The 25,592-nt window shown below is 39.9% G+C and overlaps 1 protein-coding gene across 1 annotated transcript in view; it reads right to left on the reverse strand.

The window, feature by feature from the left end:
• Nucleotides 1-180: 180 nt before the first annotated feature.
• Nucleotides 181-25,592, reverse strand: part of RRAGD (Ras related GTP binding D) — a 50,485-nt gene continuing 25,073 nt past the window's right edge. Inside the window, exons 3-7 of the mRNA XM_070633599.1 lie at nucleotides 22,506-22,705; nucleotides 21,299-21,413; nucleotides 19,680-19,822; nucleotides 14,926-15,074; nucleotides 181-9,343 (exon numbers count right to left, since the gene is read on the reverse strand). Of these exons, the coding sequence (XP_070489700.1) occupies nucleotides 9,192-9,343; nucleotides 14,926-15,074; nucleotides 19,680-19,822; nucleotides 21,299-21,413; nucleotides 22,506-22,705 (759 nt within the window). The 3' untranslated portion in view covers nucleotides 181-9,191. The remainder of the gene's footprint in view (nucleotides 9,344-14,925; nucleotides 15,075-19,679; nucleotides 19,823-21,298; nucleotides 21,414-22,505; nucleotides 22,706-25,592) is intronic.

Consider the following 25,592-nt stretch of genomic DNA (forward strand, 5'->3'; position numbering starts at 1 on the left):
CTTTTGTGTCCCCATATCCTGTTACCCCAATTTGTCATTCTCTGGACCCCTTTAGCCACTTGCTGATCGATGAAACTTGGTCACCTACAAACTAGCCTGAGGAGCTTAGAATTCTGCTCCCCACCTTCAGAACAGTTTCATGGGAAAATGCAAAATGACAAAAAAGTACTATGAATTCAATACTTTTAAACAAATTTGTATTTTATTCACCACTATAGCATCCACAAACTTCCAGAAAAAATAACAGTTATTGATATGTGAAACATTCTTCAGTCTACAGACAATGCTCAGTGCACACGTGAATTATGGAACTTCTTAGAGTAACTCTGCAGCCACAGGGCATTTCAGCAATATTATTAAAGTCTTTAGAACAAACAGCCCTACACCGCTTCCTGTTAAAATCCACTTTACAATGATAGACGAACTGAACAATAACCAAGTCATCAACTTCTAAAAACAGTCTTGGACTTCCCTACAATGTATTCTTTTAGCACAAAATAACCAAAAGGTGCAGGTCTGCCACACTCCGTCTGCCTTCTAGCATCTTGTGAGAAAATAGCTGGGCCAGTCTGACTTTCCCAGAAGTTGAAGTTGGGTTTAGGTGCAGATATTCTTAAATATATATATATATATCATATATGCCAGAATTCAGGAAGACAATATGTCTTGAAAGGACTCAAGCAATGGCAGTTTTCTAAGAGTCACCTAACAAAAGCAGGGGGAAAAGGTGAAGACATATTTATTAATTATTCCTGAGGATATGACCTTGGAGAACAAGCATTGGAGATCATTAGTAGTAGGCTTTTTTAAAAGTCATTGAAAAGAAGAATACAAGAAGTAACTATTTGTGGAGACTGCGAATTTGCAAGGGGAAAAACCCCTAACCTAATGTTTAACAAATGGTTCTCGAGACTCAGTAAAATCTCCACTGACGGCATCCTACTCAATTTTTTTTCCTGTCCTTTTCATTTGGAATCATTGAGAACTAACCTACTCAATTTAAAACATGTTCTATCTTAAATAACTACAAGGGAACTGTGAGATGACGAAAGATGTTGTTCCAATGATGATAAAGACCGTGCCGTAGAAGACGCCTGTGAAGAATTTGAATAAAATGATTTGATTGAGCAAAAAGCAATTTTTCTAAATTAATATGATTTTGTATAACTTGTGGCATTAAATGTAAATAAGTATTTAAATATCTAAATTAATAAATGGTTTTGAGTTTTTAATTTACATCCATAAAAATTTAGACTGAAACTGTAATTAAGTAATGTAGACTTTAAAGCTACATAATCAAGTTGGAAAAAGACACTAACACTTGTGGCGTGTGTGTGTGTGTGTGTGTGTGTCTGTGTGTTTACGGAGTGGACGAGTCACAAGAGCTTCTCCAGGCGATTCCAATCCTGGCCTCCACCATGTCCCTTCCCCATCCCTTTTAATAACTACAGGCCAATCAATGTCTCCCAAATTATAAGAATTGTCAAGAGTGAGTATTTAAATACAGATTCCCAGAACTCTGCCAAGAGATTCTGATTCAAGAAGACTTGGGCAGAGAGGGAATTTGCATTTTTAAGCACCCTAGATGACTCTTAAGATCAGGTAACTTTGGGAAACACTGGCCTAGAGCATTAAATGAAACAGTATGACAGGAATTGGTGGCACCGTTTCTTGCCCATTATAAACTTGAGTTCCTTCATCTCCTACTGAGATGGAAAGACATACAGGACTGGTCTCTCCCACTCCGCCCCCTTTACTGGCTGCTTCCCATGGAGGGGAAGTGAGAGCCTCGTTACCAAGACCACCTTACAGAGGGCTGGAAGTCTGGAGTTCGTTGCCGGTAACTGACTGTCCAGGTGATGAAAGCAGGGCACCACAGGGGTGAGCTCCCCGCTAGGCCAGAGGCAGGGAGAATTGGGCAGCAGCCAGAGGGACTTGGGCAATCATGGAAGCCAGAAGCAAACACAAACAGCTCGTAGTAATGGAATTCTCCAGTGCTGGTGAGGGTTAGCATGGAAGAAACAGAGATGTTAATTGCTCTACTGTAGTTGGCCATTCAAGGAAAGGGCCTTAGGTTTTTGACTCTCACTTCTGGGGGACTAGAAAGATCCCCTTGTCCCAGCAGCTTCTTAGTACAGTTTGAGGAAGCAGGCGGTCAAGGCCTCGGGCAGCTGGACGCTAGTGCACGTCCTCCTCCATCTCTCCCTCCACCCTGGGAGGCAGATCAGATCCCTTTCCTGGGGAAGGGCCTTGTCCACCTGGTTCTTGGGAGTCTCAAAATAGCGCGAAAGGGCAAAACTCACACAGATTTTTGATACCGGATAAGACCAACGTCATCTGATTTAACAAAGGACCCCACAGAAGTTAGATATGAACTCATGAGTCACCAAACTCCAAGTCAAGTTAATCACTTATTATATTCAAAGACAGGGTCTATAGTAAAACAGGATCTCTCAGGACTCCAGCCCCTGGGACCCCCACTGCTAGTACAACCCAGCATACAAAAACATCCGAGGGAGGGCAAAGGCAAGGAAAACGGCTCTGGTAAACACAGCAGAAAGCCCTGATCCAAAGAAAGAAAAACTCAAGAACTTCCTCAGAATTTCCCCTATGTTTGTTAAGATCTTAAAATTCACAGAGAGAAGGAAAATATTTTAGGCTAGAAAGAAAATCCTCAGATTTCTTTGATCTGGCTAATGGGTTCCCTAGCAATGCTTTACAAATTGTAGGTCAAGACCCATTAGGGGATTGTGAGATCTTTTTAAAAAAGGAAATGAAAGAGAAAAATACTAGAATGCATTGCATGTAGAAAGAATAGTACTTCACAGGATTTTTTAAAAGTAATATTTGTAAGTATGAGTGTGTGATAGGCTGAAACGTGAATTGTATTTATTGTGGCTCGAAACAATAAAAAGATTCAAATGGATTTCATAAAGGGTTAACTTCTATAGTTCTGTTTCAGGGCAGTTTTAAGCATACCATTCAAACATTGCTTTGGGCCTGAGTTCACATGGTGGTTCTTTTTTTTTTTTTCCCTCTGAGGAAGATTTGCCCTGAGCGAACATCTGTGCCAATCTTCCTCTGTTTTGTGTATGTGGGCCACCAGCACAGCATGGCCACTGACAGGGCAGTGTGGGTCCGTGCCTGGGAACCGAACCCTGGCTACCAAAGCAGAACACACTGCACTTAACCATGAGGCCTCCAGGGCTGCCCAGTTCTGCTTTTTAAGATAATTTATTTTTTCAAGATTGAATACTGAGGACCGGACTCCATCTCAGCTTTAACTGCTAAATCATTTACTGAAACTAAAAATGCAAAATTCTACAAGGAAAAACTATTGACTGGTGTTTACTGGACGAGTCTTAAAGATCTCATTTTGGATTTTGTTTCTCATTTGTTTGTTTTTATTTATTTACTTATTTTTAATAACATGTTTTATACAGAAAATAAATTTAAATTTATTTGTTTGTTTTGGTGGAACTGAATTGTTCCTTGGAATAACATGATACAATTTGAAGTATCTTTAAAATTATAATAAGGACTATTAAAGCCTGTTTTTCTCTTTACCATGACTATTAGAAAAATCTGCAAAGATACTAATGGTACAACCAAATCAGGATCACTGCCTGAACTTAAGTTGAATTTATGATAAAAGTAGATGTTCTTGAGGACATGCTGGGCCAAATTTGGCACATTTTAAAGTATCATCCAACCTTTCAAAATTCTAGATGATCTAAAAAAGCTCTACGTTAGCCTATATTCTACCATCAGATTCTTCTCACATCTTCTACTGTCCTCATGTCCACATATTAAGAGAACATAAACATCGACCTTAGGCAGCCCTCATAGGTCCCTGGGAGAAACAGATTGAAAAGAGGAGTAAAAGTAAAATAAACTTTTTATTAAGCCTAATTCTGGAAATGATATTGATTTCATATATATATTAAGTTAGAAAAGTATGAACATTAAAATAACTAACATTTAAAACTGACTTGTAAGATAATTCACCTCTTTTCTTAATTATAAGGAAAGGCACTACTTCAATAAACATTTCCACTTTCACAGCCTACTTCTTATAGTATATTTAGTCTTATAGTAAATTAACATTAAATGTAGCTATTGATCTGCTATTGGCTGAACAACTCAACCTCTCAGATGATAGTTATGGCTATCCGTGGTCTTTGCTGGAGTGGTGAAGTCCTATATAACTGTCGTTGTAAAAACTGACACCTATAAGGGCCTATCTAAAATTAAAGTAGTTTCTTTTCTGTTATTTTTAGATATTAAAATCCTTCCATCTCCAGTAGCTGTCTTTTAGCGATTTTACACAATATCTGGCATATAATAGGTGTCCTATTAATCATCATTGAATGAACGAATATTATAATGTCCCTCAGAAAACGACTGACAAGTGAGTCAAAATTCACATTCCTCTTATTTACCACACACTGTACAGGCACGCTGGTTCAGCTCTGCTGAGGGAGGATGAGCTACAGCTGGAGCGGGAGGTCGGGAGGCAGGTTCTTGCAGACTTTGTTAAGGAGTTTGATATCCAGAATGGAGAGCTATGAAGGGTGTTAAGCAAGGGAGTGATGTGGTCAGAACGGTTGTTTACAAAGGTCACACAGGGTCTTGTGCGGAGAATGGAGTGGATGGATGGATGAGGCAGAGATATGGTTAAGAGGCAATTGAGATCCAAACGAGGAGATGGCAGTCCAAACCAGGATGGTGGCAGAAGAGACAGAGAGAATAGATTCAACAGATGTTTGTAAGGCTGAGCTGAAAGAACTGGGTGATTAATGGAGGAGGTGTGCAGGAAAGAAAAGTCAAGATGAGGCCCACATTTCTGGAAAGGATGCCAGCGAGGACAGTCATGCCATCACAGAAGGAAGAGGAGAAGACTTAGCAGGAAGGAAACCAGTTCAATTTTAGACACGTTAGATTTGAGGGCCCTCTTACAGAAGATTCCAGTAAAGGCATGCTAATGGCAATTTTAAATATAGGTCTAAAGCTCAAGAAAAGATTAAGATTGAAATGTATCTTTTTGAATTTCAATCCAGATCAGTATTTTGTTTTCTATAAGTTATGATTATATATATTAAAAATTCAAGGTAAAAGGCTGAATATAGCTAAGATCGAAGGCTTATTCTCTCTCGATTTTCTGTTTGATATACTATGGCTTCTTAAAAAACCAAATGGCTGTAAAAGGTATTTAAATTTTCTTCTGATATTTAAACACTCTCTGTTAATATTATTTTTGGCACTAGAGTTACTTAACGGATTAGGAAAAAAAAACATAATCTTTGTTGACTTTCTTCGCTGAGTAAAGAACATTTATAAGACTGCTCCTATTGATTGTTGCATAAGAAAAGGCATTTTAAATAGCCCAGCATTTCAGCCTTCATAAGCCCACGCAGGAGTGAATCCCAAACTTCAAGTCACTCTCTTCAGGTTTGTGAAAGAGGGCATTTAAGGGGATGTTGGGTGAGGCTGCTTAGGGTTGAGAGGGTGGACTCGAGTCAGACTCCAGGCCTTGTGTCTTACTAGTAATACGATCTTGACCAAGTTATTTCATCTCTTTGGCCTTGGTTGCCTCATCTGTAAAAGAGGAGTGATAATAGTACCTACCCCCTGGGTTTATGACGATAAGTCATGTAAAAGCGTTTAAGAGTGGTGTGGCATATTGTGTGCACTCAATCGATATTTATCATTCTTAAACGATTCTGTTAAAAGTAGCATTTTCTTTCTCCTAAACTCAACATCACCACTGATTAAGAATCTTGGAAATAATTATTTCAGATGAGGTTTTCCGATCAGAAACAGGATTTCATGTATCTAATGCTAGCCTTCTCTGAGCACTCTTAGGGGATCTGTAAAAGTCATTATGGAGTGCAGTCTTACTAAGCGAGTAAGGAACAGTAAGGTGAACTCTTGGAGAAGAATTTCCAGATGGCTAGGGATTAGGGCCAGAGCAGCAAGAATTAATATCTAAAGTTTACTGAAATAACAGATGTCTAGTTCTACAGTTCTATAATCAAAAGAGGCATGTCCCCATCAAAAATATGGAGAGATAAGAGGATTTAAAAAAAAGTAAAAGTGTGAATCCAATTTAAATAGAGCAATTTATCCTCATTTCCATAAGATCAGGATAAACACATTTTACTAAAGGGACCCAACAGGGCCAACGAAGCAGTGACATGCGTGTATGGTAAACAACCTCATAAATATGAGAACCTTACTTCCTTTTCACCAAAGAGACCGTTCTGCTCCCAGAAAGATTAGTTATGAATATGCCTGAAATAAAATGAGAGCCTTATCAACTCCTGAGTGCATGACGCACGCTTTTAAATTGGCAGTTAACATTCTCAAAAGCAATGGTTTAACAACGGTCACACATGACATACAGCTTAAAGTAAAACACAATGCCATACCTGATTACAAATCACATATAGCCCGTGTACGTTGACTACAAACCGTATATTAATAATCAAAACAGTTCAGCTGTTTTTCTGGAGTATGTTTCAAACAGAGTTAGCATATAACCCGTATATGACAATATTGCTGTGTTTTTAGTCATTTTATATCTAAGGGTCAAAATATATTATGTTCACAAAATAACACTGTGAATAGCAACCAGTTTTTTACTTATATTCCTTCAAACACACCCTTACCCTGGTCATACACACTGATCTACATCACTGAAAATAAGCAAAGAAGATAATTTACAGTCTCCCCTCCACAGAGAAGTTCTAATTGCTCTAGAAACCTGTACGTGAAGTTCTCAACCTTTGAAAAGGAGCAAAAATGTTCCAGAGCAGTCACAGTAGCCATGTATGTGGACTTTGTATTCATAGCACTAGATTTGAGATCTAAACATGGCCATACATGTCACAGTAAGCTAAGTCTCATATCAAAAATAAAATGCAAAAGTAATTGAAGAGATTTTGTAATTCCAATAGCACAGACTTCAAAACTGAACGCTTACACGTAACTCCTACATCTGTCTTTAACTAAGAGGTCATTGTCATGCTTACAGGTTTGAGGCAGTAATCCATATGTTAGTGTGTGATTAATCAGAGTGCACTTACTACCATGAACTTGGGTCCTATGCCATAGCATTAAATTTGCCTTTCCCCCAAAGAATCATTTGCTCTTGAAGTAATAGGCTTTTAAGGCACATTTTAACAAAAACCCATCATACACCCAAGCTTATAAATGGAAGCTCCTCCTGGTTACAATAACATACATACCTAAGTAATGTGTGATTTACCAGACAGGCGAGTGTCGCTATCTGGAGGATAAAGTCACATTAGAAAAGCGATCCTTTACTTGCTTATTCAAAAAGAAACATCGTGTAAAAAATATTAGAGAATTAGATTTATAAGAATAACCCACATGTACCAGGCCTACTGGCAAAGGTCCAACAGGGTGTAGGTCTGGAAATTAGGGAAAAGGCTTCCCTGGAGCCCTGGGATCCTACCCACCCAGGTTTCTGCGTAAGAATCACAAGGAAGGGAGTTAGGGCACCTTCACGATTTTTAAGAAATTTCCTTCCAAAATGCACAGACCCTTGGGAGGGCTCAAACTTCAAACCCCAATCGGCTACCTTCTTAAACTGCAGTTACCAGCCTCAGAGGACTAGGACTCGGGGAGAAGGAGAGAGGATGGAAAGAAGCCACAGAAAGAAGTGGGATAGTTTCAAGGACAAGTTGCTTTAGAAACTTGATACATTTTGCTAGGAACAGCTGTGATATCCCTATGAGGCTCTGCTAAAAAAATAGAAAATAAAAATCTAATACCTACAAGCATGCCTCAGGGCAGTGACCCTGAGGATGGACCTAGAATTATCTACCGGGAATGGTTTGGGATGGGGGTCGATTTAGGAGTGTCCTAACTTGCTGTTAGTCTACGGTAAACATGAGTGGAAGAACTTCACAGAAACAAATACATAACTAACCATGCTGAATGTAGTGGCCACTCTCTGTCCGCTGACCTTCAGGGGTTTTCAGGATGGCTTTTCAGCCGGGCAGAGCAAGCTGCTGGCAAGCTGAGCTCTAGTTCAACCATATGGTGGCAACAGGCAGAGTCCACAAGGCCCACTGTCACAGATGAGGAGACTCAGAGGTGACAAATGTGCCCACCAGGATTAGGCCCTGTGGCAGAGATCTGAGACATTCCTTGTGGTCATGGAGCAATAAAAAACCGGTCCTAAATAAGTACTTCAAATGTTGCACAATAACAGGCCCACTTCACAGGGGCCAAACACATGGAACTGTATATATATATATATTTTTAAATCTGCAGTTGTCAATCACCTACATTTGGGAAACCATGTGGCCTCTGATGTGACTTTAGCTTGGGTGGCAGGTACAGACAAGCCATCAGAAACCCTGCAATTCAGCAACATTCTTATTTCTTTCCAGTGATCGGCACCGTTTTGGAAATGTGGTCCCAAAGGTTATATAGAACAGTAACGCAGCAAAAAGAAATAAGCTCTCTGTAGAAAGTGATTATAGAGATGTGTGTTGAGGTAAAGAGCTCGGTAATAACTGCTGAGTAGGGAAGCACGGCCAAGGCTATAGAAATTTCTAGATAAATTTGGTGCTATTATTCTACAAAACTCCTGTTTATGCCAGCTATAAGCAGGGGCCAGTTCTTATTGCTCCTGGAGCTTGCTGCCCCAACCTGTTCCAGCTCCACTGAAAAAGGATTTTGCTCAACAATTGGTAGCAAAGATCCCCAAATTTATAAAAAGTCATTGCCAATGCATCGCTTTTTGATGTTCTGATTGCCATATAGAGACAGTACACATGTCCTTGACACCAAGTACAGAAAAAAGCTTAGAAAAGTTGTTTTATCAAAGTTTAGTCCAATGAGAAAAAAACATGAAAAAGTGCAAAATATATACAGTTCCTGGCAGGTCTCACACAGGATTTTTCCTACTACAGACCATAAAAGTTTACATTTAGGTAATGAAATTACAGTGGATTTCACTTCATTGTTAATATACAAGTTTTTGCTTCAAAGTGCTTACTTTATTTAAAAAAGAGAAGATCAAGAGGGTTGCAGGAATTTTTTTTTTTTACAACAAATATATGTCATGTGTCCCAATCTCCTTCTTCCTCTAGTGCAACACAGCGCAGCAGCCTCACTGAAAAGTCTGATTTCAAAAGATGCTCCTGAGACCTCACCTACAGCAGCACCCTAGGGGTCCCGTTGGGAGTGGCTCCTTTTTTCTTCTGCAGCCGATTCTGAACCTTTCGCGATTTCACCACTTTCATCCTCACCTCAAAAACTTCATGGATGGCCTTCCGGAAGCAATGAAAATTATAGTCAATAAGCCCTGGAGAAGAAAACAAAAACATTTAGAATTGTCCAATAGAAATAATCTCCCTCTTTCCATGTCCGCCATGGCGAAAACAAGCCAGTAGGGGGCAGTAGAGGAGCGGCCTTAGCATGAGGTCCATAGATTTCCCCGGGAGGTCTGCAGCTGGGAGGCAGTCTCCTGAATGTGTATTTTTCACTAAAGAAAGGTTCCCGAGTATATACCACATTTTCAAGGTGTCTATGACCCAAAAGATCTGAAGAACCATCTGAACTGCACTTTTTTTTTTAACCTTTCAGAATTAAAGATGTCTTACAATTAGGAAATATCTTCAATGAAATATTTATTATTATTTTTCCCCAAAAGGCATTATTAAAGTGACTGAGTGGAGGCAGACCCTGACTTGGAGTGTGGCTGAGACCTCAAAGCCATAGTATCAACCAAGTAATCGATCAATCAATATTTACTGAATATCACTTTCTTTAAGCCATTGTTGTAAAGCCCCCGGGAAAGCAAAGCCCTTGATTTCAGAGTGGTAACAGCCACCTCAGGTTAACTCGGAGCTCAGGAATCCAACAACCAATGACACACTCGGTTTTTCCATATTAAGTAAATTTTAAACGGAGAAATACTAGGAGAGAATCTTCTTGTGTTTTCAGGAATTAATTAGCAGTACAAAAATAGAATAAAAGATAATCCAAAGTCTTGAGTGTATTTTTCATCATCACCACTAATTCATAAAAGTGTCATGCATACTTTATTAGGATAAGTCAGTTGGTTCTATTTACTATCTTTAAACTTATTAAAATAACTAGCCCAACAATTGTTTCCATCCACTCAGGTGATGCTTCCAAAGCCCCAACCAAAGAAAGAATCGAGATTCCAGCCAAGGAGTGAAATTCTTCAAAGGAGTCACAACTAACTGCAGGTGAAGTGCGGAAAGGAAACACAGCCTCCGCTTCCAGGAGCAGGAAACCCTCTGAGCGGCGCCCTCTGCTGCTTTTGCATCGCTAGTGACCACAGGTGCCCTAAGACTAGGAAATCATTTCCTCCAGAAAAGACCAATTGGACACTAAGGGGGAACGTAACCAGAAATAAACAAGGAACAAAGAAATGACCTTATTTAGTGGGAATTTGGATATGAGATGTGAGAACAACCTCACAATTCTCTACCTATCCTATTTGCCTTAGGAAGAAAGCTTAGCTTGACTTCGGGTCCATGAAGAGGGTGCAATCAAATACTCAACTAGGGAAATTTCAGACATATCCTACTGATACTTCCTGACAAATCTTAACTTATTCATCTTTGCATATTTTTAAATGTAACAGCAATCTTGCTGCATTTTGAGCTTTAAAAGTGAAAATTCACAACTGAGGTTTTTAAAGGAAGTAAGCATTCATATAAAGACTTCGCTGTTTATTTTCAACCCTTTTATTAAAGGCAGTTGAAAATACAGGAACAGAGACATGAACAGAATAAGCACTGTCTTCACTCCCATACACGTCCCACAACATCCTTCTCTAGTTCAGTGGTTCTCAACCCTAGCTGCACATAAAAAACACCCAGGGAACTTTAAAAAATTAACTAACCCTGGGCGCCTCTCCCAGGAATTCTATTCTAATTATTTGGAGGAGGACCCAAAAGTCCATTATTTTTTTAACCGCCTCCTTTCCCAAGGTGCCTGTAATGTGCAGCCAAGGCTAAGAACCACATACCTGCTTTCAGCCCTCTGCATTCTGCCAAAGCAGTGACGGGGATCACTAACCAAAACTCAGAAGGAAAACAACAGGAGGAAAAGCTAATCAACAAGTGATTATCAGCACCAACAGGACTCAACTACACTTGAGATTAAAGCAACAAAAACAAATTAAGCTACTCCACACATTTCTAAGCATTAAGTTCTTTTTTAAAGATAACTTCCTGATAGCTGGGGTGACCCACTCATCCCATTTGCCTGGGACTTCCCCAGTTTCAGCACTGCGGGTCTCCTGCCCCAGGACCCCCTCTGTCCCAGGCAAACGGAGATGGGTGGTCACCCTAAAAAGCACACAAGTTTAACACGATGGGGTTAAACATTAAGTCTGCCTATTTATTTACATTTCTTAATTATAACATAACATTAAAACTAATACCTAGGTTTCTAGTTTAATAAATTCTACAAAATCTGCCTATCCTCAGAGGTGATCCCACCTAGGTAGTTTAGCAATAACTTACCCAAGATCCACATGATAAACTCCTGCTTACATTTACATCCACAACCATAGATGGATGTTAAAATGAGTGGGCAAAAGAGTGAGGAGAAACAGGATTTGCACAGTTTGAAAGTATTAACTACAAAAGGAAAGACAGGAACTTTCCAGTGGAAAAACCTGGCAGATGCTACGTTAACTAAATCAAAGTCAGCATCACCAGTAATAAGACGTCAAACCTCATGAACCACTTGAGACAATGCTCTGAGAGGGACATGATGCCATTTCTGGGTGGTATTGTTGCCAAAGTACATAATCTCATTCTAACTGTGTGAAAACATCAGACAAACCAATTTGAGGGATATTCTGCAAAATAATTGATCAGCACTCTTCAAAAGGGTCAGGGTCATGAAAGACAAGGAACTATCCCGGATTGGAGGAGACTAGGAGAAATGACAATTAAATCAATTTGGGATCCTGGAACAGAAAAAGGACGTTTTTTGAAAAACTGGTGAAATTTGAATAAGGTCTGTAGTTATGTTGATAGCATTGTAGCAACGTTCATTCCCTAGTTTTGATAACTGTACTGCAGTACATAAGATGTTAACATTTGGGGAAGCTAGATGAGGAACATTTGTAAACTATGTACTAGTTTTGCAACTTTTCTGTTAAGTCTAAAATCAGTTCAAATTACAAGCTCTCTAGGTTGATTCTAATGTATCCTAAATTTTAGGACCTGCTGCCACCCTAGATGGTACTGGGACTGTAGTTGTACTATTTGCATTAATTTTATTTTCCTTTTTTTTTTTTTTTGAGGAAGATTAGCCCTGAGCTAACTACTGCCAGTCCTCCTCTTTTTGCTGAGGAAGCCTGACCCTGAGCTAACATCGTGCCCATCTTCCTCTATTTTATATGTGGGACGCCTACCACAGCATGGCGTGCCAAGCAGTGCCATGTCCGCACCCGGGATCCAAACCGGCCAACCCTGGGCCCCCAAGAAGCGGAACGTGCGCACTTAACTGCTGCGCCACCGAGCCGGCCCCATAATTTTATTTTCCCAAGTTTCCAAAATGAACATGAAATATTAAACCAATACCAAATATAAATTCTGGAAATATTTTTAACCAAGGAAATACATGTATAATGGTTTAAAACACATTACACACAACTTATTCCATATGGGGAGAGACCTCAGAATCTTTAGCCCTGACTGTCCTACACTGGTGGTGTGACCTTGGGAGAAAGTCACTTACATTTCCCGTCCCTGGGTAAAATCATCTGTAATTGAGGGTGAAAAAAGGAATCGTCCTGTCTATCTCCAAAATTCCATGAATCTATTACATAATCTGTTCTTACTTTCAACAAGATGAAAATAAGGAATAAAAGATATTAACACTATTTAACTAAAAGTTTTGAGGGCCAAGGACACATAAGGCAATTTGGTTGGTAATAGTAAATACAGGAAAAATACACAACTTCATTAAGAAGCAAGGAAATGTAAATTTACATGATATACCAGTTTTCAATGATCAATTTTTAATGTTAATACCCAATATTCATAAGAATACAGCAAAATGGACACACTCATTCTCTTAGTAGCATAAACCCATAACATCTTTCTGAAGGACATTTTGGTAAAATGCATTAGAAGCCACCAAAATGTGCCTACCCTTTGATGTAAGGAATTCCATTTGTTGAGGTTTTTCCTGAGGAAATAACTAAAAATGTACACAAATATTTAGAGCAAAGAATGTCATCATAGATTATTCAATAAACATCAAAATCTAGAAACAAAGTAAATTCCTAGAAATAGAAGAATTGAACACAATCATTAAAATGATGTAGTAAAAAACGATTTAGTGAAGTGGAAAGATGTTTGCAATAATTTAAGGGAAGGTTATAAAGTAGTATTTATCATACAATCCCATAGTTTATATGTGTATATATATATATATTTTATATATATAAAAGAAAGGCTGGAAAGTTATGCAGAAAATGTTAAGAGTGATTATCCGAGTGGAAAGCTTACCAATAACTATTTCTTTCTTTTTTTTTTTGAGGAAGATCAGGCCTAAGCTAACACCTGCTGCCAATCCTCCTCTTTTTGCTGAGGAAGACTGGCCCTGAGCTAACATCAGTGCCCATCTTCCTCTACTTTATATGTGGGATGCCTGCCACAGCATGGCTTGCCACGTGGTGCCATGTGTGCACCCGGGATCGGAACCGGTGGACCCCTGGGTCGCCAAAGTGGAACGTGTGAACCTAACCCCTGAGCCACCGGGCCAGCCCCTTAATAACTATTTCTTTTCTGCTTATATATTGCTAAATCTTCTAAATGCATCTATTACTTTTGTGATAAAAACAATAAAATTCTAAAAATCTAAATTATGTTTTCATGGTCAATGAATCAGGAAAATTTTCATGATATAAATAAGTGAAAACAGCAAGATTTAAAACTATAGAGACAATATGACCCCACTTTTGTTGGAAGGGAGAAAGAGCAGATGGGAGGGAGGAAGGAAGGAAAGGAGGAAGAAAGAAAAGCCCAGAAATTTAACATGGGGTTAGCTCTAGATGGTGAAATGGAGTGGTTTTATTTTGTTCTTTATACTTTCCTAAATTTTCAAAGTATTTTTATAACGAACATGTATTGCTTATAAGGAAAAAAAGACTTTTTCAGTAAATGTTACTATTGCCACTTTCTTGGGAATTTTTTTACCCAAAAAATTGGCAAATCATACCCTAGTTACTAGAAAAAATCCCTAGTCTTGTCAGTAAACTGGTATTTCCCAGTTTACATAGTAGGGGAAAAACGAGTGTCTTTATGAGGTTAATTGCTTTTGTTTTAAAATAAAACCAAATTTGGTCCTAAAAGGATATGTGGTGACCTTGTTAAGTATATTCATGTCTTCCCTCTTTGGAATCATGATGCCATCCTGTGTTTTGAGGACTTAATGTATGAAAGCTGAACAGAAGTTAATATTGTCCAGCTTTAATGTTGTATGAGTCCTGTCATCCCCTCCTTTAGTTGGGGGGAAGTAACAGGTCACCCAGTCCCTAAGACCTTCTAGAGGTGTGGACCAAGAGGGAGGTCCTCGGCCCTCACTGTCGGCTGGGGGGCCCTCCCCTTGGTAGGAGACTTTACAGCCTGGCAATAAGGCCCCAGCCAGCTCCACGCCCAGAAAAGCTCAAGCCCCTGCTTCTGTGGCCACCTCAAGGCTGCATCACTAGGGGGCAGGCTGCTTCACGGATTCCAAAAGCTCGACTGATGTGGGCAGCAGCCAAGGGGGCCTGTGACCGAAGTCTGGAAACCGCAGGAGGATACTGCTGTCCCCACCACCTTCAACAAGCAGGAAAGGCAGTATTTGTCTGAATTGAAACGCTTCATTTAAATCACACAAAAAAATTACCTTTTCTTTCAAAGCTTTCCTCTCTGACAAAGCAAACAAGAGCCAGGAACTTTGTCACCTCTTTTAAATAAAGAACTGTTGTATTATTCAGCTTTATAATGGCTGTTGATTCCTTGTCATAGGGGGTTCCTGCTCCATCTTCTTTGAGACTAAATGGGGACAGAAACCAAAACATATTTGACCATCGAGAAAGAACGATGTAACCCAGCGACAGAGAGCAGCTTTAACACACAGGATGACAATCATAACGATAAGTAGTTAACACTTACAGTGCCTTCAGCAAAAGACCTCAGAAACACACAATCACAAGAATACACACAGTGTATGGCAGTCACTTTCCCACTGACACAACGAGTGGCTGTTGCGGCAGCTAGGCAACCCTCCGGTGCCGGAGGAAAACCGGTGAGGGATGGAGTCTGCTCTCTCCCCTCCGCAGCCCACAAGGGCTTCTTGTGTTCTCACGACAGAATAGCCAGGCTGTCAAAAGCACGCTCTGATGAAAGCCCCAGATGGGCTGAAGAACTGTTCCAAACGAAAGAAGCCTCAAGAAACCTGACAGCCAAAGGCTGGACTAGACTCCAGATCAGGGGACAGAACCGCTATAAAAGACAGAACTGGGACCATCGGTAAAATTTCAGTATGGACTATATTTGAGAAAACAGAGTAGCCAAGTTAAACGTGCGTAATCTGATCATTAAACCATGGTCCTGTAAGACAATGTCCTTGTTCTTAATAAATAGATGCTCAAGCAGCTAGGATCAAAGAATCATGATGTCTGCAACTGACTCCCAAATGGTTCAGCAAAAACAAGTACACACATGTATTAGAAAAAGAGGGGCTGGCCCCGTGGCCGAGTGGTTAAGTTCCTGCGCTCCGCTGCAGGCGGCCCAGTGTTTCGTTGGTTCGAATCCTGGGCGCGGACATGGCACTGCTCATCAAACCATGCTGAGGCAGCGTCCCACATGCCACGACGAAGAATATACAACTATATACCTGGGGGGCTTTGGGGAGAAAAAGGGGAAAAAAAAAAAAAAAAGAAAAAGGGAAGAAGGACAAATATGACAAATTGATAAAAATTGATGAATCCCAGTGAAAAGTATATAGGAATTCATTGTACTATGCTTGCACATTTTCTATAGGTTTGAAATGTTTTCAAAATAAAAAGATAAATAGACATATTGGTCTATTTAAGCAAAGGTGTGAGACACCAATGACTCACGTTTGAATCCCAGCTCTCACTTACTGTGGGAGCTTGGGTGAGTTGAGTAAATTCTTTGAGCCTCAATTTCCTCCTCTGTATACACGAACAGTAATTAGTTCAAAGTTTCCTAATGCAATGACATAATCCATATATAGCACTGAGCAGAGTACTGAGAACACATAAAATGCACAATGAATGTTAACCATTATTATTATTATTACAATTATGACGAAAACTGAACCCTCTGAAGACACTGATGTAATCAAAGAGTTATGTATCCTTTCCTCACAGGCAAAGAGCACGTCCCTGTACCTTTTTCCCTTATCTGAAACTGTTTATACATTTGATTTATTTTTCCTTCCCAAATTTATGAATAATTGATCAGAAATTTGACTTAACTGGAATTGTGCTAAATTGTATTAATACAGCATAATAATTCAGCAGGTATTAAACCTTATAACTTTTATATAATAAGAGCCAGCATTTACTAAACATTTACCATGTGACGGGCACCATTCTTAGTTCTTAGCATGCGTTAGCCATTGTCTGGCACAAGATTCCTCCAAGCTAGTATTGAGGAACTATGGCTGGGAGAAAATAACATAACTTGGTTAAAGAAGATGAGGGGGTAGAGCCAGGACCTCACACTAGTGTTAATGCTTTTTTTTTTTTTTAAGATTTTTTTTTTTAAATTTTCCTTTTTCTCCCCAAAGCCCCCCAGTACATAGTTGTATATTCTTCATTGTGGGTCCTTCTAGTTGTGGCATGTGGGACGCCGCCTCAGTGTGGCCCGATGAGCAGTGCCATGTCCGCGCCCAGGATTCGAACCAACGAAACACTGGGCCACCTGCAGCAGAGCACGCGAACTCAACCACTCGGCCACGAGGCCAGCCCCAGTGTTAAGGCTTTTAATCTTGTAAATATCACAAGGATAGGGTGACAAACCAGATTAAATGAAAAGTCTGAATTGCAGAGTATATTTAAGGAAATGTAGGTTTTTAGTTTTGAGAATATTTTAAACTGGCACGTACATGGCTACTTAAAAGTAAATTGTGGAAGTTAGTTTTTTAAAAAAAGGATTCAACTCACTATAATCAGTGAAAACATTAAAGAAAAACTCTATATGAAGTGTTGGATCTCAGATGTTAAAGATGCTTTAGCAAAATTCTTAGCTTTCTTTGCAGTATTTTTAGCTACTGTTTTTTAGACTGAATTTCTCTTGCTTATAAGTAACGTTCTGAGAACAATAAACTGAAACATTTTAAATTTTTTACCCAATGAAGAAAGTTGCATTTAAAATTTCCAAGTAAATATAATACTATATATAGATACTAAATGTTGTTTATTAACAGCATTTAATAACAAAGGAAAAATCTTAGGTGATAATGTTAAATGAAAAAAGCAGGATATAAAATTATATATACAAAGTGATCACATGATCCTAAAAATTACACACAGAAATAAGAATAAAATACATAAAAATGTTAATAGTGACTGTCTCTAGGTGATGATATTATGGCCTATTTTAATTTTATTCTTTACACTTTTATGTATTTTCCGCAATGAGCACGTATTACTTTCATAATCAGAAAAAAAGTAAACAATAAACAGAGTAGAAACACAAACAAGAACAAAAAAATGATAGAAAGTGGTTGGGTTTTACAACTGCAACAACTATGTTCTACTCCTCCAGTTTTCACCTACAAAGCAATGAAACACAAGAAGATGAAACGTATTTTAAAGCGTGCATGTGCTTCTATGCGTAGAGCGGACCGGCCGTCGCAGGACTCCACCTGAGATTGCCGAGCAGACCGACTGAGACCCAGGTCACCGACTCTAGGGCTGCCGGTCTGCACCGGGCAGCTGCGACTGGCAGCGAGACCTCCAATCACAGGGCCGCCTGCATCCCGGGCGCTGCGCGCTTCCCCGGCCGCCCCCTGCCGGTAACTGGGCTGGCGCACTGCCGCTCCAGCAAACAGGCTGATGAAACCCAGGAACCGTGCCCCACTTGTGACCCAGACTGGTTCTTACTGAACCGGGTGGGTTCCCGGGAACACTGCACTCCGCCACAAAAAAACAACCTGACGGCAAGGCCCAGCTCCCTCCTCCTCCTCCCAGCCCCTCCCTCCCCGTGTTTGTTTTAGCTGGGTAAAAGTAACTCTGATTAACATAATTCACATGAACAACTTACCACTTATGTCTAATTACCATATGGCAAAATAATGATTACGCATATCATGAAATATATGCCAGATTAATTGTGCTGTTCATTGATTGCGAGAGCAATCTAAACCGTAATCAGGGTACATTCAGCTGCCATGACTCTTTCAAGGTCATCCACTCACAGTTTGAAAACAAGAGAATACTGCAGGGCAGTAATCTTGGGAAATAAGCTCTAGTTCTAAAGCCAGATAGCAGTGTTTATAATAATAAGAATAAGAATGGCAGCTTCACTTATCCAGGGTCTACCAGGGCAAGCCTAGTGATATTTCATCCTCACTACATTCCTGTGAGTAAGTATCACTTTTCCTATTTCATAATGGAAGGGACCGTGTGCATACCTGTGTGTATAACAGTTAACAGAGAGAATCTGACCCAGTGGGCAAAGGATTCTCAGCCAGTGGAAGAGAGAAATGGCAAGACTGAGACTCTCACAGAAGCTGAAGGGAGGCTGTGTAAGGCAGGTCAGCGAGTAAAGAGGAAGATGAACAAAAACTTTACCTCATCAATGATTGGATGAGGAAGTAAGATCCCGTACAAACAGACAGCAACAACCTGAGGTCTGAAGAAGACAGACAAACTAGTTCACACCCATTCACTCTGTACAACACCCATTCAGCAAATTTATAATTATGTGGGGTTGTTTCTATGTCTGATGACAATCGATTTTTCCCACTCCTTGTTTACTTTATATTATTTTAAGGGTACAGGAAGTTCTGTTTTCTAAGAATGTAAGACCAAAGTAATAAATAGGTAACGTTCGCTTAGTTTTTTAATTCTCTGCTGGCCACAATAGAAGACAATCAGAAGTATATTAAAAAAAAAAACCAACAACCTAGCAGTTATTTCCTGTAATGAAGAAGATAATAGAACTGTTGTTAACATGAGATATTTATGTAGAATTCAAGGATCCTATTAGTCTCTCCCAAGTGTCTATGATGTTATGATGACAGATTTTTCAGTAGAGGAACCAGGAACCAGTTAGACTTGAGTTCAAATTCTAGTTCCATGTTTTATTGACAGTCTGAGCCGGGTTTCAAGCTTAACCAGTCAACCTCAGCTTCCCCATCTGTAAAATGGGATTGGTAATTCCCACCTCAATAAATAGTGTGGAGAATTAAATGATATAATGTATGCAATGAAATTATTAGCATAATGCCAGGCATTTACTCAATATTTTTGTTATCATTATTGCATGCTAAATGGTATATTTATCTATAGATCTCAGTCATTTAAAACAAAAGTATTAAAATCAATAAGTAAACGCAAAATGTCTTAAAGGTTATGAAAGAGAAGTATGGCTCAATTGTAGCCTTTCAAAAGTTTTACTTACCCATAGATGCAAGAGATGTCGATGACCACATCGATCATATCACAGCAGAGTTCATAGGTCTGCATATCCACTGGGGTACTATCAGTCGCAATGTAAATTTTACTGACCACATCAAATAGAAACGCCTTTTCAATTCCAGAATTCTGAAACAAAAAGATGCTGCTTTAAAGTGACAGCTGATTTCAGACCATGTCATGGTTACATAAAATTATACACTATCATCAATGGAAAATATGAACAAGCAAGAATTAAGTTAATAAAAATTTAGGATGTTCCATTTTATTACAATTTAAGCCTCATTGTCAGAAACTTCTTTATAACGGACTTGCATGAGAAATGAAAAGTAGAATCAATTATCATAAATTATTTACTTTAGGTAAACAAATTGGGCAGTGTTTCCTGACTCTTCGAAATGTTAGGAAAAAGGTCAAGTAAAAACACTAATTTCACTGATTTTAAATTAAAACTAAATTTTAAAAATCTAAACAAACTCAAAATTGTGCAGTGAGGATAAATGTGAATAAAACCGTCAAGGTCTGCCCCAATTCTACTTTGTGGAGCCTGCCTAGAGCTGGCGCGTTTTAGGAGTCATTCTGTCAGCACATCATTCATAGGGATAAACACATAAAAAAATATTCAACAGTATATATCTCATAGCTAAAACCAACTTTTATGCTCCCTACCTCTGGTAGGACTCTATTAACATTGAATGATTGTGATGGGGAGGAGGACATTTCCTCTATCCAAAGTGGGTTCGTCTGGCCAGAGAACTAATTAAATTCACATGAGACAGAATAGCAAGAGAAAATTAAACAAAGCTTTATGAGGACCATGGCCCGGGGCCTTTCTTTCCAAAGGAAGAAAGGACACTGAAGAAGTGGGGTGCACAGAGTGGTTATATACCCCCAAACAGGATATTTCACATATGACTGAAATGTCCCTCCCACAATAGTCACAAGATTGCCCTGTGGGCATGGCGCTTGATGGACACAGCAGATAGTGGTCTGCTATCTCGGAGGGCAGAGGGCGTAGCAGGAGGCAAATCTATTGTCTTGAGCTGGGTGGTCACAGGTGAGTGCAGCAATTAGTTCCTAGCATAAGGAAAGATGCTTAATCCCTACAGAAATGCCAAGGTTGGGAGGGGGAGGGAAGTCAGTTACAGGAGGTTACCAGACAAGCACAATAAACAAATGCAGATTTAAGTCCTTGCCTTCCCCATTGATTAAGAGTTTCTAGAGACAAGGTCATCTCCTTTCTTCTTCCTGGTACAGAGAGGGGGATATCTTTACAGATAGAGATTTAGTTCTACTTTTTAGTTGCTTTCCTGTCTGCAAAGAAACCAGCCTCAAATAGTCCTCATGCCAAAGAGACATATCTTGGGGTGGCCAAATCCAGGTCCCCACAATTGCCTACAACTTGAATAAACCCTCCAATTATACCAGTGAAATACAGAAATCCATTAAGGAGTTAAATTTTAAAGGACCTAAAACAATATGTAGGAGCAATCTTCAAAAGTAATACTTCAGTGACCTTGAAATGCTGTAAGAGCAAGCAGAAACAAGATCAACGTCATTCTTAAAGTCTGCAGTGACTCTAACAGGACGGTGTTATTTACTTACTGAGATAAAGATGTTTAGCAAATTCTCCAGGGTGGGGAGTTGCGGAATCAGTTTCTGAACCACTTTACTAAAAGCTTCAAATATTGAATGATCATATATGCTTGTCAGATAAAAGCTGAAAGAGGAAACAATATGTCAGCATGTTTTCCCTTTAACTGAGGAAGAGGTCGCTTAGGCTACGTCCTAACACCAGTACCCTGCCTTCTGCAGCTACGCCAGTTCTCACACACACATTCTAGCCTCCTTCAGAATTCGAAACCACCTCGGTACAAAATGAGCATGTCTTAACAAGCCATTCCTGCCCAACTCCCAAAAAGCAAGAACTGTGCCCATTCTTTGCTGACTAGCTGGACTGGAAAATTTAAAAATGCAGCCAAAGGGGGGCCTGTCGGGTGGTGCAGCGGTTAAGTGCGCATGTTCTGCTTCAGCAGCCGGGGGTTCGCCGGTTCGGATCCTGGGTGCGCATATGGCACTGCTTGGCAAGCCATGCTGTGGCAGGCATCCCACATATAAAGTAGAGGAAGATGGGCAGGGATGTTAGCTCAGGGCCAGTTTTCCTCAGCAAAAAGAGGAGGATTAGCAGCAGATGTTAGCTCAGGGCTGATCTTACTCCAAAAAAAAAAAAAAAAAAATGCAGCAAAATGTGCCCATATCAGCTGCCTTACATTCTGCAAAAGAGTCCACACCAGATCATCTTTACACGTGCCTTCAGAGTGACAGACATATTACTGATACGGAAGTGTCTAATTTTTTTATTTTCTAATTTGCAAAATGAATGATGCATATACCCCACAAAAAACTTACAGAGCAGTCGACTTCTCCTGTATTTATTTCTATTTGGATTATTTCCAGAGTACTCCTTTACTTACGATTATAGATACTATCATATTTAACAAGAACTATAAACTGCAGCATTGACTAACTTCCTGGATTAGGTTCATGGGTTTTATGTTACGGTTTTTCATATGGGGGAAGAACCTTAGCTTTGACCATTTGTTAAAAAAAATTCTTTTTAAACCCCACTGCCTTTCCCAAATGTTAGAATTACAACACGCAAAGCTTGCTCTTTCCAAATACTATCCCATTGTCTACAGCACAAAACAAAGGTAAATTACAGCCCATGCCAAACCACTCACGGTGACTTTGGACCCCGAACCTCCTTTTTTCCCCTCTAGTACTGTGACCCCTGAAGGGTTTCTGTTCTCACCTGAGGTGAATTTTTTCTAATCCAGCATCTGCAAGGTCATCATTTGCCCTCTGGTGAATATCTCTTTGGGTTTCAATTTTGTGGTCATCTGACAGACCGTCCACTTTATGAATAAACACCTCGAAGTTGATGTCAGTGTTCACCTTGTAGGCCCGGGTCACTGTGAGGTGGAGCCTGGCCAAGGCCTCCATGTAATCGTCCTAGGAACAAAGGCACGCTCCTGTCAGCAGAGGCTGCTTTGTTTCCTGAAACCCTTCCATGCTGCCTTCCACGCACACTCTTCTTGTTTCCAAGCTTTACTGAGGTATGACTGACAAAAAACACTGCATATGTTTAAGGTGTACAGGTAATGTTTTCATCCACATACATGTTGTGAAATGATCCCCCAATCAAGCTAGTGAACCGAAACATCACCTCACCTCACAGTTATCATTTTCTTCCTTCCACATACACTCAATATGAAAATCGTGTGGGGGCAACCTCCAAAAATATTTTGCAAAAGCCCAAATAAAAGCCAGTTTCATAGAATTCAAGATTGAAAACTTAAGTTTTGTTAACAAAGAGAGAAAAAGAAAAGTCAGGAAAATGCAGCTGTAGGCAGTTCTGATTTAGCTTGAAGACCGTCTAAAGATCAGAGCTGCAGTTTTACGGACTGAAAATGACCCCCCGCCACTTAGGACCTTCCCTGGGATACCAGTCCTCCCAGATTTCGAGTGTCTTGGTGAACTGTGATGAACAATTAGAGATGAAAACATGACCTGGGTCACTGGGAAGCTGGGGAAGGAGCCAGGAGGAAAAATTTTAAGAACCACTGGTCTAGAGCAGAGGTCAGCAAACCCTGGCCCTTGGGCCAAATTGAGCCCACTCCCTGTTGTTTGTAAGTAAAGTTTTATGGAAACGCAGCCACACTCATTGGTTTGCACACTGTCTATGGCTGCTTATGTGGTACCGTGGCAGAGCTGAGCGGTTTTCCTCTGGGGAAACTCCTCAGAGACAGTACAGCCTGCAAAGTCTAAAATATTTACCATCTGGCCCTTACAGAAAAGGTTTCCTGACCCCTGGTCTAGAGTAATTGCCCCAAATAACATAATGCTATTTTTTTCTCCTTCCTACAGATGATATTCATATAACAACATAATGAACACCCGTGTGCACTCTTTCTGTTTAAGGAATCAAACATTAGACACTGAAGCCCTGTGTGTTTCTCCCCATCCTCCCAGCCCACCCCTGTCTCTACCCCCACCCTCCAGAGGCAACCACTATCCCAAGTTTAGTGTTTATTCTCACTCATTTCCTTACACATTACTCCATACATATGTCTCCCTAAACAACATACAGAATTCATTTACATTGGTTTGGAATTTACAGGAATATCCAGGCACATGTATATTACAGTTTGCCTTTTTCAGTCAACATTATGTTAGTGAGATTCACCTACGCTGAGGCACATAACTCTAGTGCATAACTCCTCTCAATGGCTCTATAAAATTTCATTGTATGGATGGTCTATAATTTACCATGCATTTGCCTGCTGATGGACATTCAGAATGTTTCCAGTCATGTGCTAGTTCAGACACTAACTATCTGATAAGGTGGACAGCCTCGTGTACACATCTTTTGTCTGTTTGCGAGTTTTTAGGGCTTACCCAGAAGGTGGACTTGTCAGGTCCCAGGAACAAGCACCTTGAACTTGACTGCACGTGTGAGAGCACCCGATGCTACAGACCCTCACCAACACTCAGTGTTGTCGGGTCTCTTAATTATCGCCAATTTACAAGATGTGAACGGGTCTTGTTTTTATAGGAAAAACGGGGAAGAGATCTGCAGGACAGAATTTAAAGGACATTTCACCCCCATTCGGACTCCAAACCTGGATAAATACAGAAAGCCAATAAAACAGGGGATGTTTTCGGCATTCGTCTATTCCCCAAACTAAATTAACAAAAATGTATCCCTGGTCTTTAGATAAATCAAAATATTCAAGAAACTAATAGGAGGGGCTGGCCCTGTGGCCCAGTGGTTAAGTTTGCATGCTCTGCTGCGGTGGCCCAGGGTTTCACCGGTTTGGATCCTGGGCACGGACCTAACGCCACTCATCAAGCCATGCTGAGGTGGCGTCCCGCGTGCCACAACTAGAAGGACCCACAACTAAAAATATATACAACTATGTACTGGGGGGCTTTGGTGAGAAGAAGGAAAAATAAAAATCTTTAAAAAAAAGAAACTAATAGGAAACTATGAAGAGAGAAAAATGGCAAATGGAATCTTTCTCATCCTTCACACTCTAAAGACTTTAACATGAAAGACAAATATTGGACACTGGGCTAGCATTCTGGAAAAATTCCAGATTAATGATTTGCAGCACTTTTCTAATACCTTAAAATGTATCACATAAAAACTAAAGTTATTACTGTACACTTCCACATATATGAAATTCTAGAAAAGGCCAACTCATCTGCAGCGACAGAAAGCACATCAGCAGTTGTCTGGGGCTGGAGTGTGGGGCCATCTGAGAAAGGACAGAGGAACCCTCTAGGGTGGTGGAAATAGTCTCTACCTTGATTGTGAGGTGGTTACAAGGTGTGCACATTTGTCAAACTCACTGAATTGTGCACTTAGAATGAGTGCATTTTACTGTATGTAAGTTACACCTTAAAAAAAAGTGTTATTGCTTATGTCTTTAACTGAAGAGGAGAGTTAAGGGGACATGTCTGTGAGCAAAACCAGCCAACATCAAGAGCCTCACAATTTCCAAAGACTAGAAATTGCTACTCTGACCACCCTGCCAGGCATATCAAATGGTCTGATACCAACAAACTGATGAAGTGGTATATAGCTACAAGGACCAACAATGACATCAAAAAGAAGAAAATACTTGGTTTATTAGAGCAGAGGGGTTGTGAATGATTTTTTTCTACTGTGTTTGCTATTATCTTCTACAACAAATAAAAATAAAGGAAAAATACGCTGCCTAGTTCCTATTCCAAAATTAGATCCAGGAATTACAGGCAGGTCACAATCACCAATGTGGGTCAAGCCTACAGACACTCTATTTTGGATCCCCAGGCACATGTGAAATGGCTTCGG

This window comes from Equus przewalskii, chromosome 9 (assembly GCF_037783145.1).
Source record: "Equus przewalskii isolate Varuska chromosome 9, EquPr2, whole genome shotgun sequence".
Lineage (NCBI taxonomy): Eukaryota > Metazoa > Chordata > Mammalia > Perissodactyla > Equidae > Equus > Equus przewalskii.